The 21,902-nt window shown below is 37.8% G+C and overlaps 1 protein-coding gene across 1 annotated transcript; it reads right to left on the bottom strand.

The window, feature by feature from the left end:
• Nucleotides 1-18,742: 18,742 nt before the first annotated feature.
• On the bottom strand, nt 18,743-19,723 carry LOC139736680 (allatostatin-A receptor-like). Its single transcript, XM_071647427.1, has one exon. The coding sequence runs from the start codon at nt 19,721-19,723 to the stop codon at nt 18,743-18,745; it is 981 nt and encodes a 326-aa protein (XP_071503528.1).
• Between the last annotated feature and the right edge of the window lie 2,179 nt (nt 19,724-21,902).

Genomic DNA, 21,902 nt, shown 5'->3' with positions numbered 1-21,902 from the left:
AAAAAAAATATGAGCAAAACCATGCCATCCTGTTTTTGAGACCTCATAGTAAAAAAAAAAAAGAGAAGGTTATATACCAGTATAATATTCCTTTTTACCATGTTAACTGGACAGTACTGTGGAAGTCACTGCTCCTGCATGTTACCAATGTCTCATCTATGAATGTATTTAAAGTAGATTTAAGAAATACTTGCTATCAAGCAATGCACTGTAAAGTAACGTTTCCCAGAATTGTTGATCCGGGCAGGGAGGTGAGACTACGTCACCTCCCTGATCCGGGGTAGAAAAAAAAAAACATACATGTGCACTATTCTTTCTGTATGATTTGTTTTTCAAGTCTGTGGACATGTACCTTGCTTATTTTTTTTTCAATTCTTTTGATGTGTAACTGTATGTACGTAATATAATTTTGTATCAATTTTATTCGCACTGCTACATCAGGGCATCCCAACACAAGTTACCATTGCATATGTTTATCCCTAAACAAGTAACCTGCTTGTGTAACTTCTCGGGACATGTCCTTATTATATCATTGTATAGATATCACGTTCAATGTAAACGCATCTATGTACTTCCGATCTGACTGGAATACTGTATAATATGTAATTGAATTTGATATTCCAAATTAAATATTTTGCCTAGCTTGCAGATATTCTATGGCAGCAATTTTCGAAGGAGCAAATGTACTTACCTTTCGATATGCCCGTGCCATAAACATGATATTTGTCACGACTATTAGGTGCTAAAGAGTAGTTTCAGAAGTGGCACATCTCTGCTTGTGATTATTGTTGTTTTTTATATTCATTTTTGTACCTGGTATTGTCTCGCTCTACAGATCTACATCACGCGACAGCTACTATTACGGCATGTAAGTCACTAGAAAGGGTGTGATGCAAGAAGTGCGTCATGGCGCCTCTCGATGGCGCCTCGCATACGGTTAGTGGATCAAAGGGACTATGCATACAGTAATCAGAGACTCCAACCCCAAGCACCTTCTGAGTGGGAGATTCTCCCACCTGAAACCCCTAGCAAACGGGAGACTCCAATTTTATGTGCGCGAAGTTCCTTGCTCTGGGGTTCTAGATGCTCTCTCGTGCTATCTAAGGCTTATTTTTTTCAACATACAATGATATTAAGTAAGAAATCATTTCAAGCGGGAGACACAGAGCCAGGGCGGGAGAAATTAAATCTCAATCGGGAGAACGGGAGATTTTGCAAAAAAAGGGATTTCGGCGGGAGATCTCCCGTCGAAAACGGGAGAGTTGGAGTCTCTGAGTAATACGTGTTGGCTTGAATTATTCATGATATTCCAACATCATTTGCGTGGCCAAATGAATGTATACATACGCACCGTGTATTTTGTTGATGATTTTCAACTATTTTTCTTCAGATTACTTGGATGTACCCTTCACCCACCCCCCCCCCCCAAAAAAAAAAAAAAAAAAAAAAAAACCTTTCCAAACTATTGATTCTGTCATCTGACAATAATCGCGGTAAGTACTAATTAATATGATTCACAAATGACATTGGAATGCATTTTACCCTAGACCAAGCATAACTTGCATGTTTCTCTGCAATTTCATCTGTTAATCCTATACTAACACGGTTACGTGGAAGCTATGCTTAGTGTAGGGAAAGATGGCATTCCCACGTCTTATTTTCCAACAACTAAAAAAAAAAAAAAATCTACACAGTGCTGTGCATATATATCTTAGCGGAGAAACAGCAATACGTGCTCGACTTTAAAAAGATAACCAAAACTAGTGGTGCACTCAGACAGAGAATGGCAACAGTTCTTTGCACATAGCAACCAAAGGAGAAAAAAAAAGCCACTCAGTACATCTGCGATATGAGGATATTTAAGCAATCGCTGACGGCATGTATCCATTATTCACTACTCTCACTTGAAGAAATTCCCAATATGATAATCATAATATTTTTAACGAGCTCCTGAAAAGTTCAACATTTAATACGGCATGCACTGTATTGCAGATAAGAGTAATGACTAAAGGTTGCGTAACCAAAATTTTCAATTTCATAAGTCACATTGTCACATAAATCGCATAATGAAATGTGTCTTGGATTACGCAGATTATCATAAAGCCCTAAAAACTTTAAATCTTCCCACTCTATTTGCTCATAATCATTTTTGTTTTTCTATGGTTGCTGATGTGCAGCAATACCTTCTCTGGAGACGATACATACATATTTAGAAAAGGTCAGTGTTCATTCCATGTATAAACAGCCGAAGTGTAATTATTTCCACAAGGTATAATCGATATCATCATTCTGTGAATTTTTTTTTTGATAATTGTCAATGGCTTTTCTGTGGAGTGTGCACTATAGGCATGAAAGTCAATTTACGCATTCATCGTGTTCATTGGTACACGATGGTGCTGCGATGTTCCGTCAGTTCAGTAATCTAAAGGTTCGGTCACAAATACCATTAAGAACTGCTACGAACGCCGTACGAACGATTTTTAGACAATTTCGTAAGATCTTCCTAAGAAGGCCGTACGAAACCAGTGTTCGTTGACCGGTCGTAGACCTTTCGTAAGTTCGTAGCCTGGTCGATGGTCTTGTCCAAGATTTTTTTTAACTTCGTACGAAACCCTCTCTTCGTAAGGCGTCGTCCGAACACCTTAACAACTACGCAAGATTTTGTAGGGTCGAGAGACAATTCTTGAAGCCTTAAATTCTTACGATGAGTGTAAGAACGCCTTAAGTCGTTCATAGAGGGCTCTTGCGTCTTTCGTAAGAATGCCTTATGAACGAAAATTCGTACGGCGTTCTTACGAACAACTCTTCGAGTTTGTAAGGCGTTTGTAAGGGACTCGTAAGGCGTAGGTACACAATTTGTTCTTGCGAATTAAACAGCGTTCGTACGAAATTCGTAAGAAGGACGTTAGAATCTGTGCCCCATCTACGAATCTCTGCGAACTCCAGAATTCGTACGAACAGTGACATTCGTACGAACAAATCGTTCGTACGAACCTTTGTGACCGTAGCTTAATTCGCTACGTTTGATACGCTAGAGCATCGCGGTCTTCTTCATCGTCTTGAGTCTGAATACGGTATCAAAGGAACTGTTCTCCGTTTGATAAAATCTTTTCTTGAGGGACACGATCGGGAGATTTTTGTTAATGGCACTCACTCCAGACCCTGTTTCCTTCCTTATGAGGTCCCTAAAGGATCAGTAGTCGAACCCCTGATGTATATCTTCGACACCGGTCCTCTGGGAAGAATATTATCAACGCTCGATCGTCATAGAATGCAACATGCAACCAACGCTGATGACACTCAAATACTTCTCATCATGAGCTCCTCAGATCTTGAGGGGGCGATGCTCAGACTCTCCGCCTGCATCAGTGATTTAAAGACATGGTCATTTGAGTATACTGAAGCTTAATGAGCTCAAAACTGAAATGCTTCATCTGTCACCCAAGTTCCGTAATACAGACCGCCTGCCATCTGTTAACTTTGAATCTGGAAGCATCTCTTCGTCAGAGAGTATTCGAGACCTCGGGGTCATTCTCGACAACAAACGACTCTCAATCATCATATTAGAGTATATGTCGATCTGCCTAATGGGGGGTTTGAAAAATCGGAAAGATAAGGAGACATCTCGATAAGTCATCAACGGAACGATTACTCCATGCTGTCATGCTAACATTTGGATTACTCAATCAAAGATGGCGCTGTGCGGTTAGGACGTGCCTGAGTGTTACGGAGGCATTAGGAGGAAATAAAATTGCAGCTCATTTCGCCTATTACAGTTTGAAAAGTCAAAATGACATCGAGAAAAAGGAGCTTAGAACAAGGAGTCGTTACAATCTCCCATTATTTCAAGGAAAAGGAGGATTTTGACCCTAAGATGGATTTTAGCGACGCTACTACGGAGAAGGCTACGCAAGAACACAGTGACAGTGATAATGCACACGGCTTAACTGACTCGGCAGTGCACACGGTAGTGAAACCACTTCACCGAGATATGGAGGGAACCAGCCCGAGCGCGTCGGCGGAATCACCTCCACGCTCCTCGCTTGAGAAAAAACGACGAGTAGACGGGGAGAAGTCAACCACAGATGAACTACTCGCGGCCCTTATCCACAAGATAGACGAAATGAACTCCAATCTCACATCCAGGTTGGACACAGCTCTTGGTAAGATTGAAACAAATGAGAAAGAAATCAGTAACTTGAAAGAGGAGCAAGAGTCGTGCCGTTTTGATATCAAACAGTTACAGGACCAAGTAAACAAGCAAGAAAAGGAGAATATGAAATTGAGAGAGCGTCTTGTTGACCTCACTGCGAGAGAGATGAGGAATACGGCTGTGTTTTACGGGTTTCCTGAAGGTGCTGAAAACGCTGGGAAGTGTGAGCAATTGATCAAAGAATTTGCCAAGTCAAATATGCAAATGGAAGGTGAAGTGAGCATTGAAAGAGCTCATCGCACAGGCCGCATCAGGCCAAAACCCGGCCCTCCTCGCCCAGTTGTGGTAGCTTTCAGTAGATACACAACCAGACAAACAGTGATCAGCAGTGCCCGCAGATATTTGAAGGAGAGCCTTTTCAGCACAACGGAAAGGATCACCAGATATTTGTCGATGAGATGCTGCCGGTAGAAGTGCGAGAAAGCAGGAGGAAATTGCTGCCACTGAAACGAAAGCTGAAAGAGGAGGACCCAAAGCGAAAGGTGTACTTCAAATATCCGGCGCGATTGTTTTACAGGGAGACTGAGAGCGGAAAAGAAGTGGAGTACAAGCAGCACACCACAAGATAGAATGGATATTGGCAGTTTGCTTTTGCACAGTAGACAATGGTCTAACAAAATACGAAATACTTTGAAAAACTCTTGACACGACTGCGATAGCTCAGCAGTCGGCACCCTGTCATGCCAGCAGTATATTAACAGTTGATATCTCCGAAGACAAGATACACTATTCATGTGATTAAGTGATAAGGAAAATCATTTGTTTTTGCCAACCTGAGGAAAAAATAACTGTGAAGATGCCCAGGGGCACTTGGATTCCTTGTGATCATGTTTTATTCGATTTCATGCAAATTGTATGTGTGTTTTTTTCATTGCCAATGTTTTGTTGTCTGTTTTGTCTTGATCATGGTGGGTCATAAGATTTACAAGGTTACCTACTTGTGAAATATGTATAAGGATCTGAAGTTAATGACCCATAATGTTAATGGGCTAGGGGACTTTAAAGCCAGGAAAAAATATTTTTGTTTTTTATCCAAATTAAAAAAAGATATTATTTTATTACAGGAAACCCATTCGACTGATAAGGATGAAAGTTTATGGAAGAACCAATTAAGAGCCGATATTGTATTCAGTCATGGAACCTCCTCTAGTAGGGGAGTGTGTATCATATTTCGGAAAACCCCACATATAAAATTGATAGAGGACAGTGAAAGATTCTAACGGGAGATTTTTGTTGGTTAAAATGGAAGTATATGGAAAAAAATTTATGATATGTAATGTATATGCACCAAATAATGAAAAAGACCACATGCATTTTTTTAAAGCTGTAGACTTGACTATATAAGAATATTATGATGCTGAACAGACATATTAATAGGGGGAGATTTTAATTTTATTCAAAATTTGGCATTGGACCGAGAGGGCGGTAATATGAAGTCCACTTGGAAGCACTCTTGTGAAATAATAGAAAATATTAAAAACGTTTATCATGTAATAGATATCTGGAGAGACAAGAACCCGTTATTAAGACGATTTACTTGGAGACGCTCCAATCCTTGTGTTCAGTCAAGACTGGATTTCTGGTTAATCCATGAGTCTGTACAAAATATGGTGACAGATTGTGATATGGTCCCCTGTGTTTTGTCAGATCATGATTTTGTGAATTTACATCTGAGAATTAAAGAGTACACTGTGGGCCCATCTTATTGGAAGTTTAATAACAGTTTACTTAGTGATGTTGAGTATGTTGAAAATTTAAAGGGACATTATGAGATGTGGGTAAATGAATGGGAAGATAAAAATGATAAAGGAAAATTATGGGATTGGTTAAAATTCAAAATACGAGAATTTACAATCACATTTTCTAAAAGGAAGAAAAATATAAAAGAAATTAGAAGAAAAGAATTAGAACAAGAATTGAAAATAATAAATGACATGGACCCGACAGAAATGAATGAGCAAAAATGGGATAAGAAAGAGAAAATTGAACAGGAACTTAACTGCATGTACAATTATTTAGCAGAGGGGGCCATATTACGTTCAAGATGTACCTGGTACGAGAAAGGAGAGAAGAGTACAAAATATTTTTTATCATTGGAAAAGACACAAGCACAGAGTACAAACATAGATGTATTAGATACAGGTGAGGAACTTATTGAACATCCCCATCATATACGAAATTTTGTGATGAAATCTTTTGGTAAACAGTTTGAAAACAGGGATACAGTGTCTGACAAAGTGAGTTATGATTACATAAAAAGTTCCTGCTTAAAACACCTCACGGAAGATGAAAAGGCCTCTTGTGAAGGCCTGATAACACATGAAGAGGCAAGGGAAGTCCTCCTTGGGATGTCAAAAAATAAAACACCTGGTAATGATGGCTTATCGGTGGAATTTTATGAGACATTTTGGCCTTTGATTTCTAAAGAACTAATAGGATCATTTAATCATGCTTTTGAAAAAGGAAGTATGTCCGTGTCACAGAGGCAAGGAATAATTAAATTGATTCCTAAATCCAATAAAGATAAGAGATTATTGGGCAATTGGCGACCAATCACTTTAATAAATGTGGATGCAAAGATACTTTCTAAATGTTTAGCGAAACGTATGTCCAAAATTATTGGTAATTTGATAAATCCTCAGCAAACAGCATTTATTAAAGGCAGATATATAGGTGAAGGTATAAGACTGATTTCAGATTTAATGTTTTATGCAGATGCCAACAATGTATCTGGAATTGTGTTAGCATTAGATCTTACCAAAGCATTTGATTCACTCAGTCATAGGTATTTATTACAGTGTTTAGAATGTCTTAATTTTGGTCCGTCAATGATACAATGGGTGAGAACATTGCATGCAGGTATAAATAGCTGTGTATTGATAAATGGCTTTACCACTGGTTATTTTGAAATTGGAAGGGGTGTTCGCCAAGGCGACCCCCTTGCCCCCCTTTTATTCATATTAGGGCTCGAGATATATCTAATGAGATTGTTAAATAATCCAAATATTATTGGAATGGAGATGCTCGGAAAACAGATTAAATATACAGCTTACGCTGATGATATAACTTGTTTTTGTAAGGATATAGAATCATTATCAGTATTACTAGAAAGCTTTCAAGAATTTTCTGAGATATCAGGCCTTTGCCTCAACCGAAGCAAATCAGAAGGAATGTGGATAGGAAATGATAGACTATCGAAAGAAAAGCCACAGATGATAAAGTGGACAGACAATGGTCTTAGAATTCTTGGAATCTGGTTTTCATATGACAAAAAAGAAGCAATCCGAAGAAACTTTGAAGATCGATTGGGTGAGATTAAGAGAACATTTTTTATTTGGAAAAATCGTAATTTAACGTTAATTGGTAAAATTCAAATTTTGAAAACATTTATTATGTCTAAGATAATTTATTTGATGTCAAACATTGAAATTCCTCAAGATTTTGTGAAAGAAGTAGAGAAGTTAATGTTTTCATTTTTATGGAATGGCCCAGATAAGATTTCAAGGTCAACTATGTATGCACAATATGCTGAGGGTGGTCTCAAATTCCCCAATTTACAATGTATGATTGATACGCAGTTAGTTAAGTGGGTTAAAAGATATTATGGAAATCGTAACCATCAATGGGTGCTATTGGGAGATTATTTCTTAAAAAGGCTTGGTGGAATTCTAGTGTTTCAAAGTAATTATTCCCTTGAAACTATTGATAAGAGGGGTATCCCTCCATTCTATGAGAATATTCTACAAATATGGTTAAAGACAAACATACATGAGGATTTTATTGGTGATGAAAATAGCCAAGCAGACATCCTACAACAACCAGTATGGAATAACCAGAATATTTTGATTGATAAGCACTCAATATTCTGCAGGCCGTTTTTTGAAGCAGGTTTATGTTATATATATCAAATATTTAGTATTGATGGACGGCTCATTGATTTTGAATTTTGGTTAAGGAAAGGAGTGCCAAGCAAATATAATATGATGTATATGGCAATTGTAGACTCTGTTCAAAAATACTCGAAATGTTCCTTCAATACACTCCTATTGGAGATGTTTTGGAAAGAAGAAGTGGCTCAAAAACAAAAGGATCTTATTATTTCACAGTTACAAAATGTGAAATCAAAACCAATATATGAGGAATTTTTAAAAGAGATTAAATCAAGACCTGTTTGCGAAACAGTTTTTGCTGGCAAGTATATGGAATTCAACCAGAAGATTGGACACAAATATATATGTTGCCATTTACATGTACAATTGAAGTAAAATTGAGAGAATTTCAGTTCAAGTTGTCGCATAATATACTTTACACAAATGAAAGATTGTTTAAGATGAAAATATCAGAATCAGAGTTGTGTACGCTTTGTAAGTCATGTGCTGAGACCCCTGTACATCTGTTTTTTGATTGTAAAGCTGCCAAAGAATTACTTCAAAAATTTGTGGATGAAATTGGTACGATCTTTCATGTCAAATTAGAGGATTGTACAAGAATTAGAGTAATGTTTGGATTCATCAAAGACTGGAAAGGGCCCCACAGGAGTTTATTGAATCATTTAATATTGTTATACAAAAGGTACATATATATTCAGAGATGCAAAGATACAGGTGTGAAATTTCATGGATTGACAGCATTTATTGTTAATATCCGATATATAGAATCCAACATTGCAAAACGAACAAACAAATTAAATTTTCATTATAAGAAATGGTCCCCTGTAGAAAATATTTTTAGGTCATTGTAGAAGAACATACAGTCGACTCTCGTGATAAAGAATATCCATATGGCAGAACCCCGACGTGATGGGGTAGTTTTTTGGGGGTCCCAGGGTTTGAAAATTTTCCTATTCAGAGGTATTTGCGCCCTGGATACGGCAAGGTTTCAAAAGTGACAAGATCACGGTGATTTCGCTGGGCCCAAGGAGTTTATTGTAACGAGAGCTGACTGTATCTTTAGGATATTGTTCAATTGTTGAAGAGTTTGATACCCATCTTTTACTGTTGTTGTTGTTGTTGTTGTTGTTAATTTGTTAAACAAAACATGATTTGTAATATGATTTTGTATGTTATGTTGTATAATGAAGAGGAAATAAATAAATTTGTAAAAGAAAAAAAAAACATTTGGATTACTGCATTGGTCCCATTTTGTGGAATACTTTACCGAATGAACTGAAAAATTGCATATCACAGCCGGAGTTCAGAAACAACTTCAGCCGTAAATAGCAACATAGTTTTGTATGTTCTGCCGGCACTTTACTCTCTTCCTTCTTCAGCCTGTTTTGATTGTATACCATAAGTTGTGTTCTATATTTTTTGTCCCCGTATTTTTCAAGTTGAGAAAGTCTTGTATTTACTTCGAGGCCTTTTCCCAACAAGCTTAAACAGGCACATTTTTGTGTAAATGTTCTTTTCAGTTTCCTCAGCAAATGTAGACGAAAAAAATGTGCCATCAGAGAAATTTCTGAAGTTTTTTTTATTGTTTTTCATTGGTTTTTTTTTCGCTGAAACATTTCCGCGTCATTGTTCCGAACATGTTAATGTACTATGAATTTATTTTAATTGATAAAACCCCAAAATAATCATGCTTTTATGAAATTTGACTGTAAGCACAGTTTGGATTGAAATTGTACAAGAATTCACGTTTTTGAGCAATTTTTGGTCTGACGAGCAGGTACATATTTATGCGCAACTTTGGAACCGCGCGCCAGACGTGCCAGAGCGTCGCAAGTTTAGTGTCAAAAGTTGCTGGAGACTCAAATGAAAAAAAAAGTCATGAAACATCGCGACGATAGCTCTCGGTCCCGGCGTAGTTAGGATTAATGCAGAATATTGTAATGCAAAAGATGTTGGACTTACTCATTTGATTTCATTGAAGAAAAAAAAAGCAGCCAAAACGATCATTCAAATTCAATACCTAAATAGTTTGCCATTAATTTCAATGGTAAACCGTATTATCAACTTTGTTCTATGACTGGAAGACACACAATATTCATGCTTAAACACGCACGTAAGGCACACACCCGACAATAGCTCACACAAGTACAGTCAATCCTGTCTATATCAGCCACCCAAGGGAAACGAAAAGTGGCCACTATAGACAGGTCATTTTAACTATTCAAAGGGAGTTTCAGTCGGCAGTCCGGTAAACTCTATGTTATTAGGAGGTGTCTTTGCCTCTGCAGCATCTATTCAGGGCGGCATTACTGAAGCCCAGATCTAGTCAAGTTAGTGGTGAGACGGCTTTTGACGGTGAAGAGCTGCGTTTGTCAATCGTGTCTGTTTGATTATGATGGAGGCAGGACTCGGTAGAATTCACGCAATGAATGGAAAAGCCAACGTATTCTTGGCTGACTTAATGGTTCAGTTTAATTTTTGTGACTGCCATGCCCAGTTATATTCATTACCACATACAAAATGAATGGCCGCTTTCCACTTTAGGCAGGTGACCGCTATGTAAAGCGTCTATATCACAGCAATTTTGTGTGGTGGATTTTCCGTGGCTGTCATGCTATAAGCAAGTAGTGGCTATGGACAGGTGGCCGCTAAGACAGGTTTGATTGTAGAACAATAATCAGATGTCAAAAGGAAGACTGCAGTTTCTTTGTAAACAAAGCTCATTGCTTATATGCTGTAACTGCGCGTGGAAAGAGATCACGGCTTTGCCAGCAGCCGGCATCAGGAGATATCGTCCAGAAAGTATCCGTCAAACAGATAAAGAGCATTTTCCAAGAAACAGACTTTAAAGTCACTTTCACGTCCCTTACCTGCCAAAGATATATATAGATAGCACAGTTGGAAACTGACTTTCATTGTACTTTCATTGTACTTACTGAAATTGACTTTCATTGTAGGAGAGTGATGACAAAGATTAACTAGGACCTTCATTCTTGTGACAAGTCTTAACGAAAAATAAAAACAAACAAAACTAAACTTTTCAGTATTGCCGCCGTAATTTCCTAACAAGCAGATTAAGACTTTAATGAGTTTGCACTGATTTTTCTCCCGCCCATTTAAGAGAAGGAAAAAAATCTAAGCTCTATGAGTTATGGAAAGTTAAAATATATGTTTGGGTTTTTTTTTCTTCTTCTTCTTTTTTTTTTTTTTTAGTCCTGGCATGCAGACTGGCAGTAATTTGACAATAAAGACATCCGAACGTCACCATACGGCACAAAACGTCGGTGAGTTCTTTCAAATTACACGCTTGAGATGGAGACACAAGTAAATTGGTATCTATACCAATCTTCGGTATTTTTTTTCTCTAGCAGCAAGGCATCTCTCTCGCAGATAACAAGGATAATACGATTCCACTTAAGTACTCCTCTTCCTTCAATTAGAGAGGAACAATAACTGTGATCATGATTCCACCGTTGATAGCGGAGATCGTCATCTCTTTGTCGTTGTGGTACCGATGAAAAGACAGGCTCTTGAAAAGATAACTTTGTATGCTGATTGAAAATGGACTCGACAAACATCATCTCTTTTCCCCTAAAGGAGTTACTCAGTGTTCGCGATGGGCTGAATTAGGTTTGCGTGATTTACTTTCTGAAGCACTGCCAACGGATTCTTTGGCAGAATGGCCCGAGAAAAGAGACATTTTTACAAACTCGAAAGGTCATTTGTGATCTTAAAGTCATCTCTAATGTCGTTTAAATGGAGATGAGAGAACAAAATTCTGCTACAAACGAGTAAAATAAATCAGAATGTTTGAGTTTGTGAGAAAAAAAGAAAAAAAATAGCCAATTTATAAGAGTTGAAAAATTATTTTCTTATCTTATACATTTTTTCCTCAAATTGTAATTCGGTCCGCATCAAATTGCAGGTTTAATGTAAAATGACATACTTTGAATTTTCACGATATGTTCACGATTACATTTAACATTTTCACCATGCTTTAGCACTTAGATGAAACTGAATAACTATGCTTTTTATCCTTTTGGTTATCTGGTTCATGGTTAACTCACGTTCTTCAAGTCAATAAGATGAAATAAAATGATCAAATGGTTGCACTAGTCGGCAGGATGAAGACATCCATCACTGCCACAAACAGTATAAAAAACAAAGCTCACCTACATCCGGGTGTCTACATCTTTTTCAAATTCAACATCACCTTCTTCACGATCAATGTTGCTCTTAATTGCACAGATCGAAAGAACTCGATTCTCCAAATGCAGAGGCCCTTCTCACAACTAGTAGGCAAACGTAAAGACAACGGGGCACATACCATCAGATCAACTCTCATGAATTTAAATTTGATAAATGATCAAAATGACATCACATCTGAAGGTCAATGTTTGACATTATTGTGATGAAAATGAACTTAAGGTTTCATTTTCAAATTTCTTCCACTACGTCAGTGATATTGCCGGATATTCAAACTTCTAGATTTGTGTGTGTGTGTGTGTGTGTGTGTGTGTGTGAAATCTTTTCATACTTTTTTTTTCTTAATGTCATGGCGCTGATATGATGGTGATGTGATTTATTTTTTCTAAAGCTTTTACTCTAAATGTACACAAAACTGAAATCTGTGCATTCATTGGATAAGACAACTTTTTTTTTTCAAGCAAACAGAATGTCGATTAATTTTGTTTTGTTAAAAGGAAAATACAACAGTACAGTAAAATAAAAGTCTGAAATCTGATACTGCGAACACTTTTACTTGTAAATTACCACTAGGAGGTTTTCCTGTCAATTGACGAGATTCTAAGATTTTGTTTCGTTATTGTCGTTGTTGTTTGTATCATTGAAAGAGACTTGTGGAGATGTAGCATCCGGGAGTAGGCTTGTCGTTAGGTGAGTATGTGCACTGGTTGCGGTGAGAAATTGATTTTCTCTTTGCAAAGTCGTCTTCACAGACCTGTCTCATATCTCGAAGACTTGGCGCGATGTGCGAATCTCGCAATGCAAAGAAAATCACTCTCTTTTGCACATCGTATCCCCCTTTTCCAACAGAAATGTGTGTATAATGCAGCCTTGTAAACGTTTTTGGCCTACGCAAGTTTTCGTCCGTCTCTCATCCTTGGCGCTGCGATCCAAGTCACCTACTTCTGTAGAAAAGCATATCGCTCACCTGTATATCTCCCTTTCACTTTCATAATGTCATGATATAACGTGCACAGTGTAACCCTGACTAAACATCACTTTTGCACAGTAATGATCGGTCAACGCAACATCAGAAGAACGTTCCCATATTGTATTGTATCTCGGATTATGGCTACAAAATAAGGTCATAATGTCAATTGCTGCTGTGCCTGGAAAACACTTCGATCATCGCTCTGCAAGTCAAGAGTGTGTTGAAACCGAGCTACCAGGTATATACTTGCCGTGTTTATGGCGGTAAGCAATTTATCATGGGCCATATCCCTTTCAAATGTTCACTGATATTAAAAAAGCATCCTCAATGGCTCTTATTCTTATTTGACTCCACAACGTACACACACACAAAATACCCTTTGTTGCAAGGATTCAACTTCTTTTATGAAATGTGACGTTGACATTTCTGAGCATCCTAAAATTATATCCAAGGATAGTCATGGATGAAAATATAAATAAAGCACTTAACATCATTCCTAATTCTCATAATATTACCATTCCTTTTTTTTTCGAGAGCTAAGATAGTCTTGGCTTAATCATTGTTTGCAGTTTGTTAGTTTATAACTATGGTCATTATCATTATAATATTTGTCATTGACATGATGATTGTCATCCCTCAATAATCTCCTATCATCATCTGCTGCACTTTAGCTCCAGTCACGACAAGAAACTGGGAGTGCGCAAAGAGGAAAAAGGATACACGGAGAAGAAATGAACGAGTCTTCAAATCTAATAAGGATTTAGCAAGATAACATTAACATAATATTTCACTATGTTCTTCTTGAATTAACAAAAAAAAAAGAGAAAGCCTTTAAGATCATTACTGGCCATTATCGTTAATCTTTAATGCGTCAATTGGTAGAAGAAATGAACGAGTCTTCAAATCTAATAAGGATTTAGCAAGATAACATTAACATAATATTTCACTATGTTCTTCTTGAATTAACAAAAAAAAAAGAGAAAGCCTTTAAGATCATTTCTGGCCATTATCGTTAATCTTTAATGCGTCAATTGGTAGAATAAAATAGATTTAAGCGTTTTTTCTCTCTCCCTGATAATGCCTCCAAATATATAGAACAAACGCACACACACAAGCAAAATGATTTTGTACTTTTGTTGCGCATTGCGTTTCCATAGTGATGTAATAACGAGAAATCAGACATGATCCCCGTCAAACGATAATGTATAATTTACATGTACGTTATCGAATTGATATCATTTTTGCCAATACATTCTTTCTTGTGCTGTTAATGTTATCTCTTGTTCTGTATCATGTGTTATATCATGTGCTGTAAACTCACATACGGACTTCCTGAAAAACAGCCCTGAGGTTGACAGTGGGTTTTTATCTAAACCGTATCGAAATCGATGAAACAAACAAACAAACAAAACAAATTTATGAAGGAGAAAACAAACCGCCTTGTCATCTACATAATATACACCCCCCCCCCCCCTCACTCTCCGAAGACTATGACCACATCAGGTCGAGAAAATTGCTCAAATTACTGTTATATTCCCTACCCATAATTTGAAATTACGCTCGATTAAACCCTTAAAAATTACCCCAGCCTCCTTTCATTGAAGACAAGACTTAAATTGTTTAGTGGCGGATCCAGAGGGGGCGCACGCCCCCTTTATTTTTCGTTAAAAAAAACAAAAGAAATAAAAAGAAAAACAATGAAATGAAACCTGGAAGTGGCACCAGAAATATTAGTCACGCCCCCCCCCTTTTTTTTTTTTACAGAATTCCTGGATCCGCCCCTGTAAATTGATGTTGATAATCCTATAACGCCACTGAACATATTATTCGAAAGTCATTTTGGTTCGGTTTGTAACAATGTCCAATCAATCAGTTTTAACAGTAAATATTTTGCATCTTGTATAGATCCTTCGTCAGTATGGGTTGAGTGTCCTTTCTTAACATTAATAACTCATCCCCTCTCCATTCTTCGTCGCCGTTTCTCTTAAAGTACAGTCTTGTCTTGTCTTGTCTTGTCTTGTCTTGTCTGCTGACGCGTCCGTCGACACTGTATTCCAAACTCTTGGTCATCTTAGTATGGGTGCTGTTCGTTATTCCGAAGTTTCGTTATTCCGATGGTTCGTTAATCCGAAACACACACACTTCCTTTACCTAGCGGTTCATTAATCTGAAAATGAAAAAGCGTTCGTTAATCCGAAAATTTGTGGCGTTATTTCTAAGGTTCGTTATTCCAAAGGTTCGTTAATCCTAAAATGAAATAGGGTTCGCTATTCCGAAGGCTCGTTTATCCGAAAATGAAATAGGGTTCGTTACTCCGAAGGTTCGTTAATCCGAAACACACACATTTCCTATACCTAGAGGTTTGTTAATCCGAAAATTAAAAAGGGTTCGTTAATCCGAACATTTGTGGCGTTATTCCGAAGGTTCGTTAATCCGAAAATGAAATAGAGTTCGTTATTCCGAAGGTTCGTTGATCCGAAGTGATATAGGGTCCGAACGAACCTTCGGAACAACGAGCTTTGTTTCATTTTCGGATTAACGAACCTTCGGATTAACGAACCTTCGGAATAACGAATCTTCGGAATAACGAACCTTCGGACTAAAGAACCTTCGAAATAACGAACCTTCGGAATAACGAGCTGTAACATCTTAGTATAAATGCACTAATGTCTCTTGTTCTGTTTAGTCTCTACTCATTTCGGAGAGTGAAATAAATCTTAAGCATCGTCAAGATCGCCCGTAGGCATAGAATATGATTTCCTTTTGAATGATATTTTAGTTACAGGGCTCCTTTCGATCAAATTTTGATTTAAACGCTCACTACCTTGTAATTATGTCTCGATTACGGTGTTCGTAACAGGAATAGTACTGTAAGCAATACTCATGCCTAAAAGCGAGAGAAACGGGGTCGCTTCTCTTTTAAAGCTAATATTGTCCCATTACTTAATTTTTAAATCGAAATAATGATCTCCTGATATCTAAGGTTCGTTGAAATAGCTAGAATGTCTCAAAAGGACTTTTCATCGTGATACTGTATATCGAAAATTTCGCATAATGTTCAAAACGCTTTTAAGGATAGGATATCTAAATCCAAGTATTTGCATTTTCGTATACGGTTACGGCGTTCACACAATGATAACACTATGTATAGACTTGTAGATTTTGTTTAAGAAATCATAAGACAGAATCATCGACCATGATATTTTCCCCGAGAACACGCACACACATTGATATTTCGTTCATTAGTATATACACCCATTCATTGACCTATATTGTCCCCTTTACCTACGAGGTAGCCTGTTTATTCACGCATTCACACACACACACACACACACACAAACACACAAACAAACAAACAAACAGACAGACATATAATATTTTATGTATAAATGCATGCATGTATGTGTGTATGTGTACGTACCTTATCATACACATATTCATGCATGTATTTCCGTATCCGTATGCATACACTCAGGAATTCAGTTGCCTAAATAATCATCTTCAATAACGGTAAGGATCAACAAAAAATGCAGATACATGTATCATTAAAAAGTTCCACTTTTCATTCAACACAAATGATGTGCATCTATCGGAGGCGATCTCAGTTATTCTATCAATCTTTATTCGCAAAACGTCCAAGTAAACATATATAAACGTGCAACGTTTTACTTCTCGATCATCACAAACAGTACATCCACATTGTATATCTTTTTAAATTGCAAACAAACAAACAGCAATAGGAAAAATATCTAATCGCCATGAGGGTATACGTCTTCCTTAACTCTATGATCCTCCCAAACCACGAATCTACGACATGAATCATGTTAGATGAACATTATACTACCGGTTAGATATGATGTACATCATCGCTACAGTGCATCAAATCTTTATACACGGAATATTCTCTAACTGACATTGATCCAACCAATTCTCACTCAATTCAATTAGTTTTCAATTGATAAACTGGGTGAATGATGTCAAACACGTGCGAGTTACTTGATACCGTGTAGACGAAATACGTAATAGAACCATCAGTTGTTGTTTTTTTTAAGTGCACCATTATCGACAAGAGTGTTAAACCAGCCATTATACGTAGCCTATCGTGAAGTGCACTTCAAAGTTCGAGGGGTGTTTCTGGACCAACATGAAGCTGACAAAACGACGCAGATTCAGACACAAACTACTACAATACCCACCAAAAAGTTACTGCACATTTGTCTATTTCACTGTGACATTCACGCACGAACCCAAAACTGACTTTTGAATTGAGTTGAAGTGGATTCTGAATTGAATTAATGCTAAGCTTAGAATTTTGTCTCCTGATATTTCGCCAGATCAAAATGATTGTTGGTTTGATGATTATTCGCTGCACTAAAAGTCAAGCGCCGTATCACGTTCAACCAAAAGTACATAAAGAGCAAAATCGAATGACGGAAACGGTACAGTTTTAATCAAGAATCTACTCTCGTATCATATGTAGATTAACTTAGGCAATGATATTAAAAATATCCTGTTGATCTGCCAACATATTCTTACTCTTTTTTTTTTCTAATGAAATGAATATGAATTTGTTATTTTATTTCTCATCCGAAAACATCACAAATGAAATAGCTTAATTTTGTAGGGATGACCTCCAAACAGTGCCAGATGATGTTGCTGAATTATCGACATATTATAGAATGATTTTCGTGAAGAACAGAACGAAAGTGCAAACCAAATTGATGTCACAACTCAGTTCTCTGTATTAGTGCTTTCGAGCTGATGAAGATCATGAAAATCTGAATTAAAGTAATCAAAATTAGTTTACAATTACAAACAAGTTTCATGTGACATCTGTTGTAGATCTATTCTGAAATAGCAAATGATTTGAATTGACACTCACCTCCGAAAGCCTCGTTTTTTATCTCTCTATAGTAACAATCATTTCACATTGCACATATTTTAATCTTCTGACATCTGTATCATTCCGATATGCGACCTAACCTAAGATGAAAGCATTAAGTGTTTTTTGCATCACTTACCTCACTGTTTTTTTCAGCACACTAGACTACAATGTGCAAAACAAACGTAGCATCTAATCTTACGATATTAAGGATCGGAGTATATGCTTGAAGATTGCCACGAGAGAATTTCAAGAGGTAGTTGAAGAGGAGATAGATCTAAGTACATGGGAAATGTGTGACATCCACCGTACGAAGACATCACAAGCTTGATTCCAAGAAAACATTTAAACACTCAGCGCGGAACCAAATTTGAGCGCGTGTTCGTCTTCTGACACCATAATACCCCTGAACATGAATAAGAAAATCGGAGCACCATGAATTGAATTAGTAGTGGTGTATACTAGTGGTGGCAAAACAATTGCACTGTCTGCGTTACTACTGGAGTGAAGTGGTGTACAACTTGAGACAGACTAAAGTCAACAGTGGTGTCTATCAACTGCATGGTGCTCCCGAGGTGAGTTCACACTTTGCTCCCGGTCGCTATTGTGGACACAGTCTGCGGCTCCCTGGCTGGTTCCCTTTTGCAGAACAGCTTCACCACGGCGGACTGAAAGCGCTGATATCTGAGCGAGTAGATGATGGGGTTGATCCACATGTTTGCGAAGGCCATAATGATCGCAAACTTGTAAAACTCCCCCGAAAAGTTAAAAGTTCCACCTATTGCGTCATAGAAGTGAACGTTGTCGAGCGGCGCCCAGCACACGACATAGCAGACGCAGACGATCAGGAGGGTTTTGATGATGTTCCTTCGCGCCCTGTCTCGGTAGCTATCTTGGTTGGACTGCGCCTTGTTCGCGCCATGTCTGAGTTTCACGGCCATCAGCGAATACAGAAGGGCGATGGTGAATGTAGGAACGAGGAAGTTTAGGACGTACAAGAAGATTCCGATACCTTGTCGGACTTTGTCGCTTGGCCACTGAAATATGTAGCAAGCGTTTCCCTCGACACGTACCCAGGCATACGAATGCGCCTCGAAGCAGAATCCATAGAGCCATGGGATAGTAGCAAGGAGTGCAAGGCGACGAGTGCCCATATTTTGACGGTATTGAATCGGGGACATGATGGCGTAGAATCTCTCAGTGGTGATTAGAACCAGGTTGGCCACGCTTGCCGCTATGGTGATGTAGAACGGATTCCAGCTGATCCAAAAAGCACATATGAATTTGGCCAGTCCTGGGAGATTGGTTGGAAGGGACGCAGGTACGACTTGAAGGACCAGAAGAAAAACCGATGTCACGAAGTCGATCAGCGACTGGTTTGCGATGAGGAGATTCGTGCCACTCTGGAGGTCTTTGACGAACCCGATAACGAAAAGCACGAATCCATTTGCGATGGCACCAAAAGCGCCAAATGCTATGAGTATGAAGTCGAGGTAATGTGCATCGTCGGAATCAGATTCTAAAGTGATATTATTATCGAATTCTGACAGAGAAGAATTCATAACGGCTCTAACAAATAATCACCAGTTATGAGATATATCCGCGAACGCTTGTTATCGGCCTGCCGCAATCTATATAGTTCGAGAGGTTGCAATAATGTGTGAGTGTTTGAGGTGGTGTGCGTAGGAGGCCGTCTGCGGACACGATTTATAATACCAACGAACGCAAAGTGGAAGTGACGTCACAAACGACTAAGAACCAATCAGCGGAGGAACAGCGAAGTAAGAACAGATTCGCTGTTAAAAAGCAACAAGAGATAGAGCAGGCAGGGCAATGTCATACGTTGCTAGCAATAAATAGCTCAGACGACCACACATGCCATGTGACAATTTCTACGACGAATAAAAAAGCCATGAAAGTTATGTTAATAATTCCCCTAAAACTTCTCTTTCTTGCTTTAAACATAAAGAAAATTCCTGTCCTGTCGTCCGCTGTTTTTGAAGAATCCTGTGTTATCATTATCACGAAAGTGCGAATAAGAGATTAAAAAGTTGCAAGAGGAGTGAGTAAAAAAACCCCCAAGAAACAGTAATGAGACGCTTCTGTGAAATTTGCTTTATGTCAAAATAAGGAAGAAAAAAGAATTAAGAAACAATCACATTCCGCCCTCTCTCTCTCTCTCTCTCTCTCTGTATGTATGTATATTTTATATCATACATACATACATACACACATAGAGAGAGAGACACAAAGAGAGAGAGAGAAAGAGAGGAAAGCGTAGTGAAGCGATAGGCCAGGTAGTAACATTGCAATGGATTGGACTCTACGCTTTCCTAATATTTCGTTGCATTCAATTTTTACTTGGAGCAAAAGACTTTTTGAAAAGGCAATAATTTGCTCGTCCAAAAAACGAGAACAGTTTTAAAAACAATATAGAATAAAGAGTAATCACTACACCTTCGGTAGAGCTTTGGCTTATTGCCGATGCAAGGAGCTTCGCGGCTCGTTTGATCTTTAGCTAGGCTCGAGTATAGCGGGAAATCAATTTGAATAATAATAGCCCGAGTGGATTTGTTAAAACATGATCACTCAAACCCTGCCGGTGCGATGAATATTGCACTACTAATGGTCGTTGACCGGGAAATAATTGTCATTGTTGCATGATTTTTATTCGGAGGAAACGTGACTAAAAATTTCCGGCCTCTCTATCATATACACTGCATGACCCTTCAGGAGATATGCATTTTTAATAAACTATAGTAAATGAGTGTTAGGAGTCCATGCACAGTATTTGGTTTGATATTCTCCTCCAAAACATTACACCAAGTATCTTGAAACGACGTGTATAAGTGAGATAAAAGAATAATCAGAATATGTGTATTATGTGCGAGCGCACGGGTTTGTGTATGCACGTGCACGTGCATTGGTGTATTTGTGTGTTGGTGAAGTGCTATTCATTGATTACTTTTCTACTGTTATTGTCATATATTTCCTTTTCATTTTGATACATGCACATGCAGTTAACTAAACTGCAACATCTGAAGGTTTTAGGCCTAATTGGACGAGCGCATATCAATCAAACCGAGTTGTGTCATAAAAGTACTTACAACTGATAAAAAAAACAACATCATGGGATCAGGTGAAAATAAACCAAAAACAAAAATGCAAAAATGGAACTAGGGAAATAACACAGTGTAAATGATTAGAGACAAAAAAAAGGTGCAATGATTTGAAGTTAGACAAACTGAGAATGAAAAATTGACCCTATAACCTCGCAGCTAACACATGCAAACAGCATGAATTCTACCACGAATCTTCCTATTTGGATACAAGAAAAGAGATAAACATTATTCACCTAAATAGCATTTCAAACTGATAACTATCAACAGATGTTTCATCTGAAATGAAACTCCCAAGAATGGAGGGTAAACTGTTGTCTGGCAGTCATAGATGATATTCATTTGATATGATGGTGCGTTTGTCAAGTTATGAAAGCATTTCATGAATTCATAAAGCGCGATTATGATCTACTTAACGATGTGGTGAATGTCCCAGTATACACAGGTTTGGAAGTCCGTTTCGATAGGTCCTGGATAACGAGCCTCTTGGGGTGAGATTAAGAATCTTTGAGGACAAGAAGTGATCCAGATACCTTGAAGAAAATGAATCAGATACTATAGACAACGATTTTAAAGCCAATTAAAGCATATTAATTGGACTTATTATAGGCAAAGGAAACTA

The sequence above is a fragment of the Diadema antillarum genome, unplaced genomic scaffold, assembly GCF_040938485.1.
Source record: "Diadema antillarum isolate AM-2024a unplaced genomic scaffold, OU_Dant_1.0 seq00000662_RagTag, whole genome shotgun sequence".
NCBI classification, from domain to species: domain Eukaryota; kingdom Metazoa; phylum Echinodermata; class Echinoidea; order Diadematoida; family Diadematidae; genus Diadema; species Diadema antillarum.
This window is presented reverse-complemented; position numbering and strand designations above follow the sequence as displayed.